The sequence below is a fragment of the Rhincodon typus genome, chromosome 30 (assembly GCF_021869965.1).
Source record: "Rhincodon typus isolate 14 chromosome 30, sRhiTyp1.1, whole genome shotgun sequence".
Taxonomy (NCBI): Eukaryota; Metazoa; Chordata; class Chondrichthyes; order Orectolobiformes; family Rhincodontidae; genus Rhincodon; species Rhincodon typus.
The window spans coordinates 21,598,310-21,618,221 of record NC_063361.1 but is presented as its reverse complement, the minus strand read 5'-3'; the positions used below and the strand labels follow the sequence as shown (position 1 = coordinate 21,618,221).

Below are 19,912 nucleotides of genomic sequence, written 5' to 3'. Positions count from 1 at the left end.
TCTCCTGTGCCTGCAGGAACAGGTTGGAGGCTGGGAATTCTTTGATGCATTATTCATTTGCTGACTCCCTGAAGCCTGTCCACTATCAACATGGCACAACTCAGGAGGGTGATGCTATACTTCCCACTTTCCCGGATGGATGCAGCTCCAACATCACTCACGAAAATCGACGACATTTAGGACCAAGCAGCACTTGACTGGCACCACATCCACCACCATCAACGTTCACTCCCTCCACTGGTGGCAGCACTGCATATCCACTACAACAACTCACCTACTTCAACATCACTTTCCAAACTCGTCATTCCAGACCCCTAGAAGGACAACGGCAGGGGGTGCATGAAAACACAACCACTTCCAAGGTCCCCGACAATCCACTCAGCAGCCTGACTTGATATACATCACTGCTCCTTCATTGGGTCAATACCTTTGGGTTCCCTTCCCAGCAACACTGTGCATGCACTTACTCCTCATGGTCAGATTCACAAAGGCTGCTCACCAGCACACTCTCAAGGATGATTAGAGATGAGCAATAAATTCTGACCACATCACAGCAATGCCCACATACAATGAAACAAATTAAAAGAAAAAACACTCCTTCCCAATAATGATTGCCACATTGTGTAGGGCTCCTACCTTTCTGTTCTGCTCCAGTGACTTCAGGCATGGGATCAGTATGTCAGCCATTCTCATGGCTGACATCCACATGTGGATCCACCCACAACCCCCTCCTCAACTTTTACCCATCACTAGGGCAAATACAACTCCAGCAGTTTGTCTGAAGTAGGGTTCTACACACATGGCCTTCAGTCAGATTTCTGCCAGTTAGCCAATCGAAACAAGGGAAACAATGTATGACTGAGCGAAGTGAGCAACCCTGAGCCCATTGCCCTAACAGATCGGTAAACTTTATCTTTAAATTTGGTGCAGTGTAATACAGTGAAACATAAAAATCTCAACTGTTCTTGTTTGAAATGCCACTGAAAGGGACTGTTATTACTTGTATGTTTCGTTGCAGGTTCCCTTTATAAAAACTGCTGCAAAAATGAACCCTTGTAATCCTGATGGCAAAACCAAGCTACCGCTTGATGTTTCAATTTATTTTTCACCCTAAACGGTAATGTTCAATACAACAATTGTAATATTATAGTCGCTGTGCAATTGATGTCATTTTAAAAAATTGTGTTGCTCGTCTCATTGTTGTGTTCTTCTCCCAGGACAATTTAACACAGGAGAACAATCCCTTCACCCAGCAATTCTCTGCTGTCTTAATGGAGGTTGAAATAAGAATAGGCCAAGCCTTGTTTAATGAACCATTTCACAATTACTTCATCATTCTGTGACCTTTGCCACCACAATACAAGCAGGAAACAAAACAATAAAGTGAGTCCAGAAGATACAAGTTCTGTGTCTCTAAGCAGGGGACAGCACACTTGTCCCATCTGATACTGGGAGGCTGCAAGTTACAGAACACTCAAGTAATTGTGCTGTGTTCAATGGAGTACAGCTTCAGAGATCAAGTGCAAATTAAAAACAAGCGGGTCAGGTTTCACCAAATACCAAAGAGTGTCACTGAAGACTGAAGAAGCAATGATATGGAACCTACTTATAATGTAACATTACATTCCTTCCAAATACTTAAAAGTGTGGTTACAGCTGGTGTTACAGTGTTCATTGGCCTGGCTCCTAATGTACACTAGCCAAAAGCTTGCTGTTATCCACAAACCTAGCAACTGGGATGTTCATACTCACTACGATTTCTTTCTCCTTCTCTTTGTAAGACATACTTCTGACAGGAAATAGTTCTGAAGAGTCCCAGATGCCCTCTGGTAGCTCATCAAAATGCCCTTTTCTCATTTAGAAGCATATCCAGTACAGTCCCGCTCAGTTACACTCACACATGACATCCCACAGATTGAACTTTCAGCACCAGTGTGGAGTGGCCCTAATTTAGTTACAAACCTCGGTGTTGGATATTTTCAGGACAACTTCTGACACTTGAATAATTTGCTGTTAGTCGGAGCACTTGTAAAAGAATCAATCTTAGTTTGGCTTCCCCATTGTAAAGAAGACCATACAGCAAGTAGCAAATACAGTATATTACATAGAAAGACACAAATGTGTATTGCTGATAGGAATGTGTCGCTTGAAAATGCAGTGGGTTGGTGCCAGGATGGGTACTAGATACTTTTCCTCATCCGACAGTATGATGCTATGCTCATGGATGTCAATGGTCCCCACCTCCATTTAACATCCTTAAGTCACAGAATTGCCATAGAGGTCTACAGCATGGAAACAGGCCCTTCAACCCAACTTACCCATGCTGCCCAGTTTTCAGAAAGAGGCCATTCAGCCTGCACCAGTTCTATTATCTAGTACTAATTACCCGCGTATTACTCTGCATGCTCGGGAGGATGAGACAGGAGCAGCAAAAGGGAGAGCTTTGCATCTCCTTGTGTTTGCCAGGGAAAGTGTTGTGAAAAGGGAAGCAGTAGTTACAAGCGACTGAAGAGTGAATCAGGGTGTCATGGAGGGGACAGTTCTTTCAGAATATCTAAAGGGGATGGAAGGATATCTGGGGGTAAAGGACATCTACCTGCTGAATATGGGGGTGGGCGTGCTGCTGGGGTTGAAGGAAAGAGGATTGGAGCCATCTAGTGGTTTTGGATGGTAAGGAAGATTTGAGAGCACAAATGTAGAAAATTGGATGATGTGGTCAAGAACCATAACAAGCTTGGTAAAATGGAAGACATATGAGAACATGTCATCAGCACAAATGAAATAGGGAAGGTGAGTCTGAGTCAGTGGAATAGAGATTCTGCCGGAAGTGGGACTGTATTGAAGATAACTGTGGGAGTCACTGGGCTTAAAGTAAATATTCAATAGTCAATCCTCAAAAATATAGATCGAAAAGTTGAGGAAAATTACAGAAGTGTTAAAAATGAACCATGTGATGGCCATTCCTTCAGCAGCCAAAATCTGAACTCTCGAATTCATTCCTTAAACTTGTTTGCCTCTCTTTCCTTCTCTAAGATGCTCCATAAAAACAACCACTTTAACAAATCTTTTGTCCTAATATCTCCGTATGTGTGAAGTTCTACTTTGTAAAACTCCTACAAAGCACCTTGGGATATTTTACTACACTAAAGGTGTTATATAAATGCAAGTTGTTATTGATTTCTGGTCCAGTTCAGTTGGGGGCTTCACTGTCATATACCAAGGTCCCGCTCCCAAGCCATCAGGTATGGGGGAGTGGCAGTCAGGCTTGGTGAAGATAAAGCTGACCAGACTATTAAAAAGAGAAAGATCCCAGTGAACGGAGCAGGTACTTGCAACAAATCTAAATTTTTACTTGCAACAAATCAATCCTATCGGTTATCATTACAAATCCCACATTGTTAATAAGTTCCAGGTCATTGCCTCCATCACAATGCTGATCGGACAGCTCTTCACATATACATACCTTTCCCCTCAGTTAGCCATTCAGATCTAGACGATGGATTTGTAAATGTTATCTTTTTCTCCTTATTGTTCCCTCCTCCTCCATCTGTTGCCCATGCATATGTCTCTTGGTTTGCAGGTAAATTGTCACACCTGTAAAGGTAAGCATCTGGCCTACAAGCGGAAACTTTAGCACTGCAGAACGATTCTGTAGACTCAACATCCTGTAAATTCAATGGATCTTGGGAATGCTCTGCAACAGTCCTGCTGCTCTGAATTGCCAAAATCTGGAAGACACAAACAAAACACAAAGATTATCGCTAGACCAGCCTTTTGTGATTAACTTCAGGGATCAGGGAAGGAATTGACAGCAATCTCTCGCCTTTGATGTTTTAGTTCTGTTTAGTTAGCTTTGTCAGGGGATTAAATGAACTGGAGAGATGCCATTACTGGACAAATTATACTAGGCCTTCTGGAAGGACAGTAGTTGACAGTCTGATTGAGCCTTTTTATAGCTCCCTTTCCTTTCATGTTTATCAGCACTTGAAAGATTTGCCCTACGCAATGGCCTACCTGTGGCTAGGATGGCAGGTGGCTATGTGTTAGGATAAGAATGGTTTGAGACAACTTACCTTTTAATATGACATTAATAACAGCCACGTCTGTGATTAGCACACTTACCGACCCTGATCCATATCCTCCTTTCCTTCAGCTAATCAACGTTCACGCTGTTTCTGTCCCAACCACTAACCTCAGAAGTCAATTCCACAAACTCAACACAGTGTGGAGCAGGAAGAACACAGCAGGTCAGGCAGCGTCAGAGGAGCAAGAAAGTCAACGTTTCAGGTTTACACCCTTCATCAGGACCGGGCTCATAGAGTGGAGAAAAAGCATTTGTTGAGGGTGTGGATCCTGTGTAGGTCCTTCACGAGTCTGGGAAAGACAGGCTCTGAGCTGGGGTAGGGCTGACTGTAGTGAGAGAAGATACCAGCAACATGGCTGCCAGCATGGAGCTGAGGATCCCCAGAGAAAACCGTTTCTGGAAGCTCTGGATGTACTGTAGATAATGGTTGTCGCAGTTTGGTCCAAATTGGGATGGTCTGAACGTTGTTTGGAGTCCATGAGGGATGAGCCAGCAGTGTAGGCAGGTACTGAGGAGGGAGACAAGGCTGTAGTAACAGGTTTGTTTCAGTATGTGATCAAAGAGCTTCAGGGCAGAGATCACCAGTGGGTGGCAGTGGAAAAGAGATCCACTGAGATCTTTTCAAAGGGAGCAGGACAACTTCTTCAAGGTGGGCATCCTTAGAAGAAACTTCGCAGTAGGATTTTCAGCGACTGGAAGATAGTAAGAACTACAGATGCTGGAGTCAGAGTCAACACAGTGTGGAGCGGAAGGAACACAGCAGGCCAGGCAGCATCAGAGGAGCAGGAGAGTCGACATTTTGGGTTTACACCCTTCATCAGGACTGGGTTTCCACAGCCTTGCCAGGATGCAAGTCCAACATTTGTTGCCCACCATTAATTGAATTGAATTGGTTGCGAGGCTATTTTGAAGGGCAATTCAGAGATGACCCATTAGTCTGGATCTGGAATGACACCTAAGCCAAATTGGGGAAGGGTCAGCAGATTTCCTTGCCCAAAGAACATTGTTGAAAATCCCATCTGGTTCACCAATCAATAACAGTTCCTTTAATGAGATTAGTTTTCAATTCAATATTTATCAACTAATTAGATTCAATTTTCACCAAAGGAGATTTTAACCCATGTTCCCTGGTTATTAGATGGAGCGTTGGGTGACTGTTCTATTGACGTGAACACCATCTCCCCTGTAATGAATTTCTGTAATACTCTGCTGTGATTTCCTTGCATTTAATTTTACATCATTGGTACCCACCATCTCCACCCCTGTCCAATTCTTTCATTACATTAAATACTTTTATTATATTACCCTGTCATTTGAAAAATTCATTTCAACAACAACTTGCATTGTGTAGCCCCTTTACTGTCGCAAAACATCCAAAAGCACTTCACAGGAGACCCTGGGCCACATCAGAAACGACTAGGAAGGAGACAGGTTCAAGGTTTAAAGGAAGGGACAGAGGAGGAGACTTTGATTTCGATAACTGTGAGGTGTTTGAGAAGGCAAATCAGGGCAGGCCTTGTACAGTTAATCGTAGGGTCCCTGGAGAGTGTTGCCAAACAAAGGGACCTGAGGGTGCAAGTTCAGAGTTCCATGAGGGTGGAGTCACAAGTAGACAAGGTGGTGAAGGCGGCTTTAGGTACACTTGCCTCCATTGGTCATTGCGTTGAGTATAGGAGTTGGGAAGTCATGTTGCGGCATTACAGGACATTGGTTAAGCCACTTTCGGAATACTCCATTCAATTCTAGTCTCCGTGCTATAGGAAAGATGTTCAGAAGGGTTCAGAAAAGATTTACAAGGATGTTGCTAGGATTTGAGCTACAGGGAGAAGCTGAATAGGCTGGGGCTATTCTCCCTGGAGCATCAGAGGTTGAGGGATGACCTTATAGCGGTTTATAAAATCATGAGGGGCATGGATAGGGTGAATAGCCAAGGTCTTTTCCCCAGAGTAGGGGAGTCCAAAATTAGAGGGCATTGGTTTAAGGTGAGAGGGGAAAGATTTCAAAGGGACCTAAGGGGCAATTCTTTCCATACAGAGGGTGGTGCGTGTATGGGAAAAGCTGCCAGAAGAGATGGAGGAGGCAGGTACAATTACAACATTTAAAAAGGCATCTGGTTGGGTACATGAATAGGAAGGGTTTAGAGGGATATGGGCCAAATGCTGGTAAACTGAACTGGTTCAGTTTAGGATATCTGGTCGGCATGGATGAGTTGACCGAAGGGTCTGTTTCTGTGCTGTGTGACTCTATGACTCTATGAGAGGGAGAGAGGTTCAGTGAAAGAATGCCAGATCATGGCGCTTTGGTAGCTGAAGGTGAGCCAGCAAAACTAGAGTTATTAACATCAGGCATGCGCTAGATGCCAGTGGAAGAGCACAGAGACTTTTGGGGGTTTATAGGAATGGAGGAAATAACAGTGTTATGGACTAGATCAAACCTCCTCAAAATAAGCAGCTATAAGTCTATAATCTAAAGTTTTCCTGCTTTAAAGCTAAGTGTAAGGTCCAAAATAATAAATATATTAACTACTCCAAATTAACTATTCCAATATGGTAACATCTCACCAACACACCCTTGACAAAGATAAATTCAGTAAAATAGATTGTCTCTGAAATAACTGCACAAAGGTAGGTATCCCATCACCAAGTCACCCTTTATTTACCTGTGCACAGTACACTGGCTGTGATCGGCCAGCTCGGAGTCAGTCCCATGAACTGAGGAGATTCTAAATCCCCTGTTAATATTGGTCAGCCAGTGCCTCCTGATTGGCCCAGGTTAACAACCACATTCTCATAGTCAACTAGCTTTTAACCATAACAGAGAGGGGAACAAGAGCTTCCACATCCAGCTTCAAAATCCCAGCAGCTGCTGAAAGCTAAAACTAAAAATCCTGGTTCCATTGGAATGGAATCCCATTCAGGCTGTTTCTATTGTTCCAAGTTTAAAAAAAATACCAAGGCCTCACAAGCAGTTTATTGTACTAGCTTTGAGCAGACTGCTCAACTCCTCTGTCTCAACCTTTCTTCATAAAAAATACCAGGAAAAAATAACCTTTTAAAGCTGTAGTATCGTTACAACAGACAAAGGGGAGGTTGAGGTTGCAGAGCAAGTTGAAAACAAAGAATTGGCTTCTTAAAATTGAAGTATTGTTGGATTGAGGGCTGAATGTAAGTCGGCAAGCACAGGGATGATGGGTGAACAGAACTTGGTACAGGAGAAGGATGCTGGAAGCAAAATGTTTAACCAGCTGAAGTCTGTAGTGCAAGATGTGAGGCGAGGGGAAGGAGGGGAGTGTTGGAATAGACAAGTCTAAGGGTTATAAAGACACAGGTGTAAGTTTGAGCAGCAAATATCAGCTTCACCAACCAGAGATGCTATTCTTAATATCCTTTAGGTGTAAATGAAATTTTTAAACTTGTTTAATATTCAGGAGGATTTTGGAGGGGCGAGTGAAGAATTTCAGACTGTTATTGGGGAGATTTATTTGTAGTTTGTTGCTTCCCCCAAGGACATTCATTTGATGGACAGCACTCATGATAGGGTATTGTGTGTAGCATATACAGAAAGAAGGGCTTCGTGTGTTTATTCTCTGAAGGTTGTATTCAACCATAGCAAGTTGCTCCCTCTAGTGACTATTGCAGAAATATGCACAAGGAGGGAAATAGAGCTGCAGTAAAAATGACAAGAGATAGTAGGAACTGCAGATGCTGGAGGATCCGAGACAACAAGGTGCAGGGCTGGATGAACACAGCAGGCCAAGCAGCATCATAGGAGCAGAGAGGCTGACGTTTTGGGCCTAGACCCTTCATCAGAAAAGGGGGAGGGGAAGGGGGTTCTGAAATAAATAGGGAGAGAGTGGGGGGCGGATAGAAGATGGATAGAGGAGAGGATAGGTGGAGAGGAAACAAACAGGTCGAAGAGGCGGGGATGGAGCCAGTAAAGGTGAGTGTAGGTGGGGAGTTACGCTTCTTCCTGTCCCGCAGGCCCGACCAGTCCCCCTCCACTGATACCGTTATCCGCTTAGCCGAACTCGTCCTCACACTCAACAACTTCTCTTTCAATTCCTCCCACTTCCTACAGACAAAGGGGGTGGCCATGGGTACCTGCATGGGCCCAAGCTACACCTGCCTCTTTGTAGGTTACGTGGAACAATCCCTCTTCCGTACCTACACCGGCCCTAAACTCCACCTCTTCCTCCGTTACATTGATGACTGTATCGGCGCCGCGTCGTGCTCCCACGAGGAGCTCGAACAGTTCATCCACTTCACTAACACCTTCCACCCCAACCTTAAGTTTACCTGGACCATCTCTGACACCTCTCTCCCCTTCCTGGACCTCTCTGTCTCCATATCGGGCAAACACCTAGAAACCGATATTCATTTCAAGCCCACCGACTCCCACAGCTACCTAGGATACTCCTCCTCCCACCCACCTTCCTGCAAAAATGCTATCCCCTATTTCCAATTCCTTCGCCTCCGCCGCATCTGCTCCCAGGATGAGGCATTCCACTCCCGTACATCTCAGTTGTCCTCGTTTTTCAAGGACGTAACTTCCCCCCCTCGGTGGTCGAGAACGCCCTCAACCGTGTCTCCCACATCTCCCGCACCTCATCCCTCACACCCCGTCCACGCAATAAGAACCAAAAAAGAATCCCCCTCGTCCTCACGTACCACCCCACCAACCTCTGGATCCAACGCATCATCCTCCGACACTTCCGCCATCTGCAATCCGACCCCACCACCAAAGACATCTTTCCCTCCCCACCCTTATCTGCTTTCCAGAGGGACCACTCTCTCCGTGACTCCCTTGTTCACTCCACACTCCCCTCCAGCTCCACCACACCCGGCACTTTTCCCTGCAACCGCAGGAAGTGCTACACCTGCCCCCATACCTCCTCCCTCACCCCCATCCCAGGCCCCAAGAAGACTTTCCACATCAAGCAGATGTTCACCTGCACATCTGCCAATGTGGTATACTGCATCCGCTGTACCCGGTGTGGCTTCCTCTACATCGGGGAAACCAAGCGGAGACTCGGGGACCGCTTTGCAGAACACCTACGCTCGGTTCGCAACAAACAACTGCACCTCCCAGTCGCGAACCATTTCAACTCCCCCTCCCATTCCTCAGACGACATGTCCATCCTGGGCCTCCTGCAGTGCCACAACGATGCCACCCGAAGGTTACAGGAACAGCAACTCATATTCCGCTTGGGAACCCTGCAGCCCAATGGTATCAATGTGGATTTCGCAAGTTTTAAAATCTCCCCTCCCCCTACCGCATCCCAAAACTAGTCCAGCTCGTCCCAGCCTCCCTAACCTGTTCTTCCTCCCACCTATCCCCTCCTCCCACCTCAAGCCTCACCTCCATCTCCTATCGACCAATCTCATCCCGCCCCCTTGACCTGTCCGTCCTCCCTGGACTGACCTATCCCCTCCCTAACTCCCCACCCACACTCACCTTTACTGGCTCCATCCCCACCTCTTCGACCTGTTTGTTTCCTCTCCACCTATCCTCTCCTCCATCCCTCTTCTATCTGCCTCCCACTCTCTCCCTATTTATTTCAGAACCCCCTTCCCCTCCCCCATTTCTGATGACGGGTCTAGGCCCGAAACATCAGCCTCTCTGCTCCTATGATGCTGCTTGGCCTGCTGTGTTCATCCAGCTCTACACCTTGTTGTCTCTGTAAAAATGACAACATGGGACAGTAATTACACCCAGGCCTTTAAAACAGATATCACATCCTTTGCTTCAGCTCCTCCGAGTAGCCATTGCTACCATTTCTTGGTCCAACTTTTAAATGCTGAGGCCCATAATCTTAACAAGTTTAGAACTCATTAGTTGGTTAAAATTGCACCTTGATGATTATATAGAAACTTTATGTAATTTAGGCAGAATGGCATAACAGTTTATTGTAGGAGTGGCAAATGCTCCAGATTCATGAGTTCAAATCCAAACACAGCAGCTGGGGAATTTAAAATCAATTTTCTCTTAAGAAAAAAGCCAGTGAAGCCTGCATAACTACCAGATTATTGTAATGCTGTTTCAGTAATGTCCTACCTGATCTGACCTGGATGTAACTACAGACCTAGAACAAAACCGTTGACTTTTAACTGCTCTCTGAAATGGTGTAGCAAGCCAATCCATTGTCAAGACAGCTCATCACTACCTTCTTAAAAGACAATTAAGAATGCGCGTTAAACGTTACCCTTGCCCTATGAATTAATGAGAAAAAGTTTTTTCATATCCCACTACAACACTGCTATAAAGCACTTATTAACATGCATGATCAGCACATGTTTGGCACACTCTCCAATGTCCCCTTTCTTCAAAGCAACAAACCTGGAAACACAAAGGGTAACTGGACCCGAAGCACTGACTCTGCTTTCTCTCCACAGACGCTGTCAGTCCAGCTGAGCTTTTCCAGCAATTTCTGTTTTTGTTTCGGATTTCCAGCATCTGCAGTTCTTTCAGTTTTTTTAAAGCTGAGAATTATCTCTTGTTGGGGTACGTGCAAAATTCACATCCTAGCTACGCAACATCTCCACCCCAAGTTCCTGACTTTGCAACAGAGCTCATGAAGAACATCACTCCCATTTGTGGGCACAATAGGATGTACAGGTAAGATGCCAATTCCTGGCTCTGTAGGTTGGCACTGTGGTGAGTGGTATTACCGAACCATCAATTTGTCTTCTTTTAACTTTGCAAATAATTTTCGATTTTAAGCTCTTATAAAAGGTGAAAACATGTATTTAAAACTTACCCTCTCGTGGTCCAGTTCTTCCACAGAATCACAGAACACTTCACTTTCTGAATCGCTTGTCAAGTGATTTGGATCAGCTACTTCCACTGTGTAATTGTTGCTAGCACTGTCTGAAAATCAGAAGTCGAAATTTGCCAAAAATCAAAATTGACATTAAGCAACAAATGCCCAAAAGTCTACAACATTAAGTTTGAAATTTCACGTCCAGTGTGTATTAGATTTAATTTCCCTTCTGCGGTATGGCCTTTTGAAAGTCAAACAAGATTAAGACACCAGTCAGGACCATACTGATTTCCAATCAAATCAAGAAAACTGGCTTCAAAGTGACAAGCTGTGGTTTTAATCTTATTTTATATTTTCTATGTGAACCTGTTCGGAGACATAACTACACACCTCTGGAGCAGGTGGTACTTGTACCTGGGCATCCCAGCTCAAAGACACTGCCACCGCACCACAAGAATTCTTGGGCTACACAGTTTTAATATCAAATTAAAAATCCAAGCATCTGCAACTAATTTCCCAAGCCTCACAACTGCTCAGGACATAAGGCACTAATAACTTGACAGGCATTTTGTAAAAGAAAATGCGAGGGCAGCTAAAGAACTGAATGTAATCTTCACACGGAGAACCTTTGACTTCCTGACCAAATGGACTCTCAGGGAGTTTGTCGTGAAAACAATGGGAGCCTCAGTTAGAATTGTTTCCTTGCAGAATGGTGAACTCTTTTAAATGCCAAGAAACTCTTGCAAATATTTCATGATTTACTGACACCATGAGGATTTCAGGAAATACAGTTCGCATAAAAACACAATTTAAAGATGCAGGGGAAAAATTTTTAGTTTTTTGCAGTTGAGCTTGAATTAATGATCTTTGAGTGCACGTTAAAAACTGACCCTGGGACAGTGACATTCTCCTGTAGCAAGAGTGGGGGCAGACATAAATCATAAACTTTGTTTCTTTATAGAGCCATAAGTACAGTGTATTACTGATTATAACATCCTGTTGTCTGGAAATGTTTTGCACAGTAACTGACTCAAGCAACTTGTTGCATCATTTGAGCTTTTCAGCTGAAACTAGGAAAGTACAGCATTTGCTCAAGTAAGACACTTTTTATGATTGCTTTTCAACACTATCATTGCTGTAAACTTCGAATAAATATTCAGATCTATGATGTCTTCCACCTCCCAGTTGTTGGTGGTCCTAAACATTCCAGACTGGAGAGGTTACAATGCATCAATAATGATACAACACCAACATCTTAAAGGACTTTTTTGTAACTGAAACCGAGGCATGATTGTGGCCTTGGGGATCACGGAGGAGAGTGGATTGGGGGAAAAGTGTGAATCTTACAAACAAGCATGTTGGGCTTAGAGAAAACACTGGTGCTCCACCTGGTAGACTAGCTTTTCTGTAAAAGAACTTACACCTCATAGACGCAGCCCTTCTCACTTCCTTTTATCCGATGGGTTTCTCAAGGCAATAGAAACCCAGCAGATGGTCAGTATGTATTATAGTTGGTATCAAAAACAAAGTTGCTGGAAAAGCTCAGCAGATCTGGCAGCATCTGTGAAGGAGAAAACAGAATTAACGTTTCGGGTCCTGTGACCCTTCCTCAGAACTCAAGGTTCAACCCATTGTATTATAGTTGGTATATGTTATGTTGGGATAGTGTCCCTTTAACAGGTGAGTCATGTGACACTGGTGAATCATCAGCCAGGTTTGTGAGCTTGCTCAGACTAGTTTTGAGCTAGTGCAGAGTACACACTTTATGCAATAAAATCTCCCTGTTGGGCTGCAAACAAAGATGGGTTTTTGTGTTCTTTAGTTCTGACTAGAGCCTAGTAACTGCCATGTACAGAATAACTGGTTAAAAATATTATTGCTGCTGCAAGGATGGGGCATGGTGCCCCAGAAATAACCAATCTGTCACTGCCCTCTCTCCTTCTTCCATTGAAATCACACACATAGCAGATTTACTGTGTCAAGATTCAGTTTCAGTGATTTTAATTTTATAACTGCTCGCTGAAGCCAAATCCACCTCTTTTTGAAAATTAAGATCAGTCCAAAGCTATGTACAGCAGGAAGCCATTTGGCCTCATGCCTGCTTCCATTCCAAGTAAAGACCTTTCCAGATCAGTCTCTTTTCTCATGGCCCAGCAATTGTATTCTGAGGCATTTATCCAACTCGTTTTTGAGAGTTCCTGTTGATTTTGCTTCCACTGCTTTTTCAGGCAGTACACTCCAGGTCAAAACACTTCACCCTGAAAACAATTCTTGTCTTCACATACCTGTAATGTCATGAAACTTTGAGGGATTTTCCTGAAGTTGCAGTGTCCTCATGGTTTCCTCTATTGTGTCCAATTGAGAGATCCCAAGCTCTGGATGAGGATTACCATTTTCTGAACAAATGCCATTGGCTTGGTGTGCCTCTCTGCTATTGTCATCAACTTGGATGACAGCATTCTCCCGAAATCGAACTATTTTTTCTAAAAAACAAATCCATGCTTAGAGATTGTTGTATTAAAGCTGTTCGACATTTGCTACCAATTAAATCACACATTGCTTCTCTAAACTTTCTTTTTCGTCATTCTTTCCTGGGTCGTGGGTGCCATTGGCAATATCATCGCTAATTGCCCTTGAATGGATTGGCTTGCTGTTGTCTTTCGCTGATCTGGCAGCCTAGTTCAGACAGATCTCAAAGCAAGTAATAAAAAAGTCTGGAAAGGGAAATGGTTGTACAAATATTGCATGTTAATATACAAAAGTATGATGCATCAGAGGTTCAGGCAGCAATTACAACAGAGGAAGAGTGTGAAATATGAAATAAAATAAGCATTATAGAGAAGGGAAGTGCTGGAGGGGCTGACCCTGTAGGTAGATAAATCACCAGGGTTAGATGACTTGTATCCTCAGCTATTTAGGGAATCTAGGGAACAAATACTGGATGCTCCGAGGATCACTTTCCAATCCTCACTGATATAGACAAGTTACCAGAGGATTGAAGGTCTGTGAAAGTTCTACCATTATTTAAAAAAGGGTAGGAGAGATAGCTAAATAAATGCAGGCTGATCAGTCTGATCTTACAATGGTGGGAAAATTATTAAAAGTCAATTCTGATGGTCAGAATAAATTGTAATGTAAAAAGGTACAGATTAATCAGGAATAACCAACATAGTTTTGTTAAACAAAAATGATGTCTTACTGACTTAATTGAGCTTTTTCAGGAAGTAACAAGGAGGATTGATGAAGATAGTGCAGTTTATTTGGGACAAATGTTGGCAAATGGGACCAGATCAGATTGGGATGTCTGGTCGGTGCAGACAAGTTGGACAGAAGGGTCCATGTGCTTGCTGTATGATTCAATGCATGTTGTCTATATGGACTTTAGTAAAGCAATTGACAGAATGATCAGAAAGTAAAGGAAACATAGCGAGTTGGATCTAAAATTGGCTCAGCGACAGGAAACAAAGGGTAATGGTTTCTGGGTGTTTTTACAAATGGAAAGAGGCTTCCAGTGGTGCACCACAGGTTCAGTGTTGGCTCCCTGAAGTAGCAGGTCAGGCGGAAGAGGTAATAAAGAAATCATATGAAATTCCTTCCTTTATTGGATGAGATATTGAAATCAAAAGTTAGCATGTAATGCTAGAACTACACAAGACACTGGTTAAGTCATTTATTCCAGTGTACAAAATAATGAGGGGCTTGGATAGCATAGATATCCCTAGCAAAGGGGTCAATGACTAGGGGATACAGTTTTAAGGTGATTGGTAGGTGGGGGACATGAGGAAATATTTTTTCATGCAGAGACTGGTGGGTGTCTGGAATACACATCAGTTTGGTGGTTGAGGCAGAAACCCTCAACCAGTTTTAAAAGGAACCTGGATTTGTTACTGAAGCAGTGTAACCTACAGGGCTATGAACCAGGTCCTGGAAAGTGGAATGAGAACAGACAGATCGTTTGGTTTTCAGCCAGCACAGAGTTCATGGGTTGAATGGCCTTTTTCTGATCCACAACTTTTTTATAGCTTTGTTGTTCAATTTCTTGTTGGTTTGACTGGAATTGTGAAAATACTGTCAGTCGGACTGGCTTAAACTTTCTACAATGTTGCAATGAGATATATTCCTTTCATGAGTTGAACAGTTTAACACTGGGCTGGCTGAGAAGATATGCAAAATACGCCTGAGAATATCATGTTTAAGTAGTTATGCCGCAATAGAAACAGATAGGAGGAAATCTTGGTTAATGAAGGGGAGGTCTTCTTTTAAAAAAAAACCTTGCTTTCAGCCTGCTAAATATTTAAATAGAATGTGACTGTTGTTGATGTTAACTTGGTCAAGAGCTGTTTAAACTTAATGTGGTCTTTGAGCTAGTTGTCTCTTAACATCATTTCCAAGTTCTATATCAAGAGCAATCTTTAACCACATTAAATGCAGTTAGGTTTGCACTAGATTGAATCATAAAATCGCTACAGTGCAAAAGAGGCCATTCGGCCAACCAAGTCTGTACCAACCTTCGGAAGAGCATCTCACTCAGAGCCAGCCCCATCGTATCCTTATAACCCCACATTTTCCATGATTAACCCATCTAGCCTGCACATCCCTGGACACTCTGGGCAATTTAGCATGGCCAATCCACCTAAATTGCACATCTTTGGACTGTGGGACAAAACTGGAGTACCCAGAGGAAACCCACACAGACACGGGGAGAATGTACAAACTCTACACAGACAGTCACCCGAACTGGAATCAAACTGGGTCTGTGGCACAGCAAGGTAGCAGTGCTAACCACTGAGCCAATGTGCCACCCTAAATGCCTGCCCTTCCCCATTATTTCTGGTTTGTCTGGTTTGTCTGGTTTGTCTCACCACTGTGTAAAAATTGTCCACAAATTGCTGCTCCCAAGTAATTGTCTAGTTTCTTAAAAGCATTACTAAAGCATTGTTTACGTGCAGCACTTTCACAATATGGCTAATGTATCATACAGATTAAGGATCTGTGATTACTAGCCCAACAGAAAAACACTGAGCTATAAATCCTAGATATCTCTTTCAATATATTAGACTGCTTTACCACTTCGCTATACTTTATCATCATTTCTGTTCACCGCCCCAATCCTATTCAAAGATTTTGCTCTCTACTCCACCTCAGGTTTAAATTCATATCCATGGCAAAGGTAGAAACTCTATTCATAAAACTATTAAAGTCAGCACCAAAATCACATAGCTAATTTTAAAAAAATCAATAAATGACTTTATTATTGTGTATTTCATCCAGTAGCACAATTTTATAGTGGAGCAAATTAGTGCAGATGCTGGAATTTGTACTGAAAACAAAAAAAAAAATGTTGTAAATCACAGCAGGTCAGGCAGCATCCGTGACGAGAGAGCAAGCTAATGTTTCGAGTCTAGATGACTCTTCATCAGATCTGGTGAAAAGTCATCTAGATTTGAAATGTTAACTTGTTCTCTCTCCAAGGATGCTGCTTGACTGGCTGTGATCTCCAGCATTTTGTGTTTTCAACACGATTTTACAGTTTAATGCATTAATCTGCACATTTTTACACATTCATTTGCAGGGGAAACAAATCCACATTTATTTATTGGGTTGAATTTTCCCGTTTGCAGTTAATGTGCAGTGGTGAGGGAGTTTCCTGGTATTCAGCCTATGGTGGCCCAGGGAAAATTTTCTCATGATCCACCACTTTTTCATCTCAAGAATTAAGCAACTGAAGTGCTGGGTGCATTTCTGGTGGAAATCTTTTAGAGAGCAAGCCAGAAGTGCTGTTCACCGCTCACCATTGGAGAGACTTTCCGGTTTACACTCTTCTGGTGCCTTATTAAAAGCCCACTTGCACACCACTTCAGGTTTTACAAGCCAGGATCTACCCCTCAAAATGTGGTTGTTGACCCTGAAAACATGTCAGAGGAAAGGCAAGACAGGCCAGTGTTTCCAGGATAGAGATCTGGAGATCCTGGTGGATAGAATGAGGAGGGTAGCCCCTTCTCCTATTGACACGGACAGGAGGCCACATCAATAGACCCAGCTGCCCCACACAAAGTGTGGCCTGGGTCAGTGCTGTGTCCTGGGTCAGTGCTGTGTCTCGATTCCAGAGGGACGCCTACAGCACCACAAAGTCAATGATCTTCTGCCCTCCATAAGATTAAATGTCAACATTTTCTCTTTGCTACCTCACGTTCACAGAGCTAGTGCTCACTCTAACTCTGCCACTGCACACGTATCACGCTAAGGCTCCAACTTTCAGTATTGCGTGCATCATGTCCTTTCAAGGGATTGCACACACCTCATCCTCCCACACTGACTCTTCATGCCCTCTGCACTTTCTACTCATTCAATGGGGGCATGTCTCCTACTCAAGCATCACCACCAACTGCTTTTGCATCCAATTCTATCGCATTCAATGTCTCTCTTCGCCTCATTGCAGGAAAATCTGGTCCACCCTCTGAATTGGTGCGTCGACTGCATCCTAAAATGGCCAACACATACTCCCTGGACTGCATGCAGTTGACCCAAGGACTACACGCAGGTGGATAGAGTTGTTAAGAAGATGTATGGTATGTTAGCTTTCATTAATAGAGGGATTGAGTTCAACAGCTGTGAAGTTATGCTCCAGCTATACAAAGCCCTGGTTCGGCCACATCTGGAGTATTGTGTCCAGTTCTGGTCGCCTCATTACAGGAAAGATGTGTAAGCTTTGGAAAAGGTGCAGAGGAGATTTACCAGGATGTTGCCAGGAATGGAGAGAAGGTCTTATGAGGAAAGATTGAGAGAGCTAGGGCTTTTCTCTTTAGAATGATGAAGGATGAGAGGTGACTTGATAGAGGTGTACAAGATGATCAGAGGTATAGATGGAGTGGACAGCCAGAGACTTTTTCCTAGGGTGGAGGTAGCTATTACAAGGGGGCATAGTTTTACAGTGAGTGGAGGTAGATATTGGGGAGACGTCAGAGGTAGGTTCTTTATTCAGAGAGTGGTAGGGGCGTGGAATGCATTGCCAGAGAGGGTAGTGGAGTCGGCCTCATTAGGGGCATTTAAGCGGCTATTAGGTAGGCATGTGGATGACAGTATAAGGTAGGGGTGGAGGTTAGATAGACCTTAGGTTTAGGGTAAAATTTGGGTCGAAGGGCCTGTACTGTGCTGTACTGTTCTATGTACACTGTGGCCAGCCCCCTGCAGTGTAATCAGACTTGCCCCTTGACTGATTGTGGTGGTGCCAAGTGACTTTAGTCCATCTTCACCCCATTCAAGACTGCTCCACTTTGTCGTTCATGCATTGCCATTTGCTTGAAGCGTGTTTGAAGAGTGTTTGCTGCTTAAATTGCTGGTGTGTGTGTTAGATCTGACAATGATGTAATACCGTGCTGCACAGCGACATGTCCACCCACTGTCTAACTGACTGATTGTCTGCTCAATGTTCCCACTGCCTACCTTTCCCTTTGCATTTAAAAGCAAGCCAAACCACAGAGGCAACAGACTGTAGCTCAGTGTGAAACTCAGTCTGCACTAAAAAAGCAACGTGAAGCAGACAGAGCCTGGCAGCCTCCAAAAAGATACTGAAGTGCGTGAGCATTAAGAAAGGATGCTGAGAGCCAAAAGATACATGTGCTTATGCGAAGGGTCTGGGATTTAACAGCAGCAAAATGAGCAGGCCTTTCTTTAAGCCAGGGTTCATGTATCATAGATCAATATCAATCTTCGTAGAAACTTGAATCCAGGACAATTATTCTTTAACACACTGTACCAACATTAAGCCATTGATTACAATTTGGTTAGAATTGGAGAAGAGGGAAAAGTACGACACAAGATATTTAAAATGCAGTATTTTAGTATCCTAACACAAAACAAATGTATGAACCAGATAGGTAGCTGCCAAATCTGAATTATTATGTAGAGGGAAGGACAAGAGAATGTTTTGCAAATGTTATCTGAACATTAGTTGTTGGCCCCACTGATAAAGAGATAAAGAAGAAAAGGAGAAGAAAAAAAAAATTAGATTTCAAGTAACCTCTTGCACAGGAAAACATCTCAGTTATTCAGGATTAGGAGCAAAGAGCAAATAATAAAAGCACTGGAAAGCCATTTGTGAGCAGTCTGTAGTCATGGTCAAAGAGATTTTCTTTTGGAGAAACTTTGGAAAGCAAGAAAAGTGGTGGAAATATGGAAGGATCTGGCCGGGATAATTGTGCACACTGGAGCCACAAGTTAGTCCATCCTAAAACTCACTCAGCCTTTCCCCCAGTAGCTTTGGTCCCTTGTGGATTATATACAGTTGTCTAGTTCTAGAAGAACAGAAGGTAAGAAGATTTTCTTACTGCTTGTTAGAAGATCTTTGTCCTCATCACTCAGCTCCCCCAATACCAAGCTGCTATGATGGTTGTTCAGCATACCATTTGTCACGATACATGGAGTTGATGTCAGGGGAGTTGTAGCATCTTCACCTACAGATCCAAGGCAAGATTTCATCACAAAATATCATCAATAGAATTGAAGAGCGTGCAGATTACTAATATGAAAAAAATCTACTATGATTTAGGCTCACCAACTCAGAAGTTAAATGAAAAGTATGTGCAATGGAAAAAAAACCCAAACGTTTTTCTCCATTTAATTACAGTATTAAGCTGCTTGTTTACTGGAAATGAGAGCTGGTGACTGTGTAGAGTTTGCTATCCTGAAGGATTTCATGCAGCTCTTTCATTATCAGTAAATAACCAGAACTTCACATCCCTTTGCTGATAGATTACAAGAAAGAAAGAACACCTCACAAAACAATGTAAACCATCATGGGATAACAAGGTATAGAGCTGGATGAACACAGCAGGCCAAGCAGCATCAGAGGAGCAGGAAGGCTGATGTTTCGGGTTTCTGAAGAAGGGTCGAGGCCCGAAAGGTGTTTATTGTTTATTGTTTATTGTTTATTGTTTATTGCGAACGGAGCGTAGGTGTTCTGCAAAGCGGTCCCCGAGTCTCCGAACCGAGCGTAGGTGTTCTGCAAAGCGGTCCCCGAGTCTCCGCAATAAACAACTGCACCTCCCAGTCGCGAACCATTTCAACTC

At 43.4% G+C, this 19,912-nt stretch overlaps 1 protein-coding gene across 9 annotated transcripts in view; it reads right to left on the bottom strand.

Moving 5' to 3' along the window:
- The window catches only part of LOC109917604 (acyl-CoA-binding domain-containing protein 5-like), a 106,818-nt gene that overhangs the window by 49,056 nt on the left and 37,850 nt on the right, over positions 1 to 19,912 (bottom strand). For all 9 annotated transcript variants that reach the window (XM_048614753.1, XM_048614747.1, XM_048614748.1 and 6 more), the window contains 4 exons: positions 19,172 to 19,297; positions 13,130 to 13,327; positions 10,842 to 10,951; positions 3,464 to 3,728 (listed from right to left, as the gene is read on the bottom strand). In XM_048614753.1, coding sequence (XP_048470710.1) covers positions 3,464 to 3,728; positions 10,842 to 10,951; positions 13,130 to 13,327; positions 19,172 to 19,297 — 699 coding nt within the window. The remainder of the gene's footprint in view (positions 1 to 3,463; positions 3,729 to 10,841; positions 10,952 to 13,129; positions 13,328 to 19,171; positions 19,298 to 19,912) is intronic.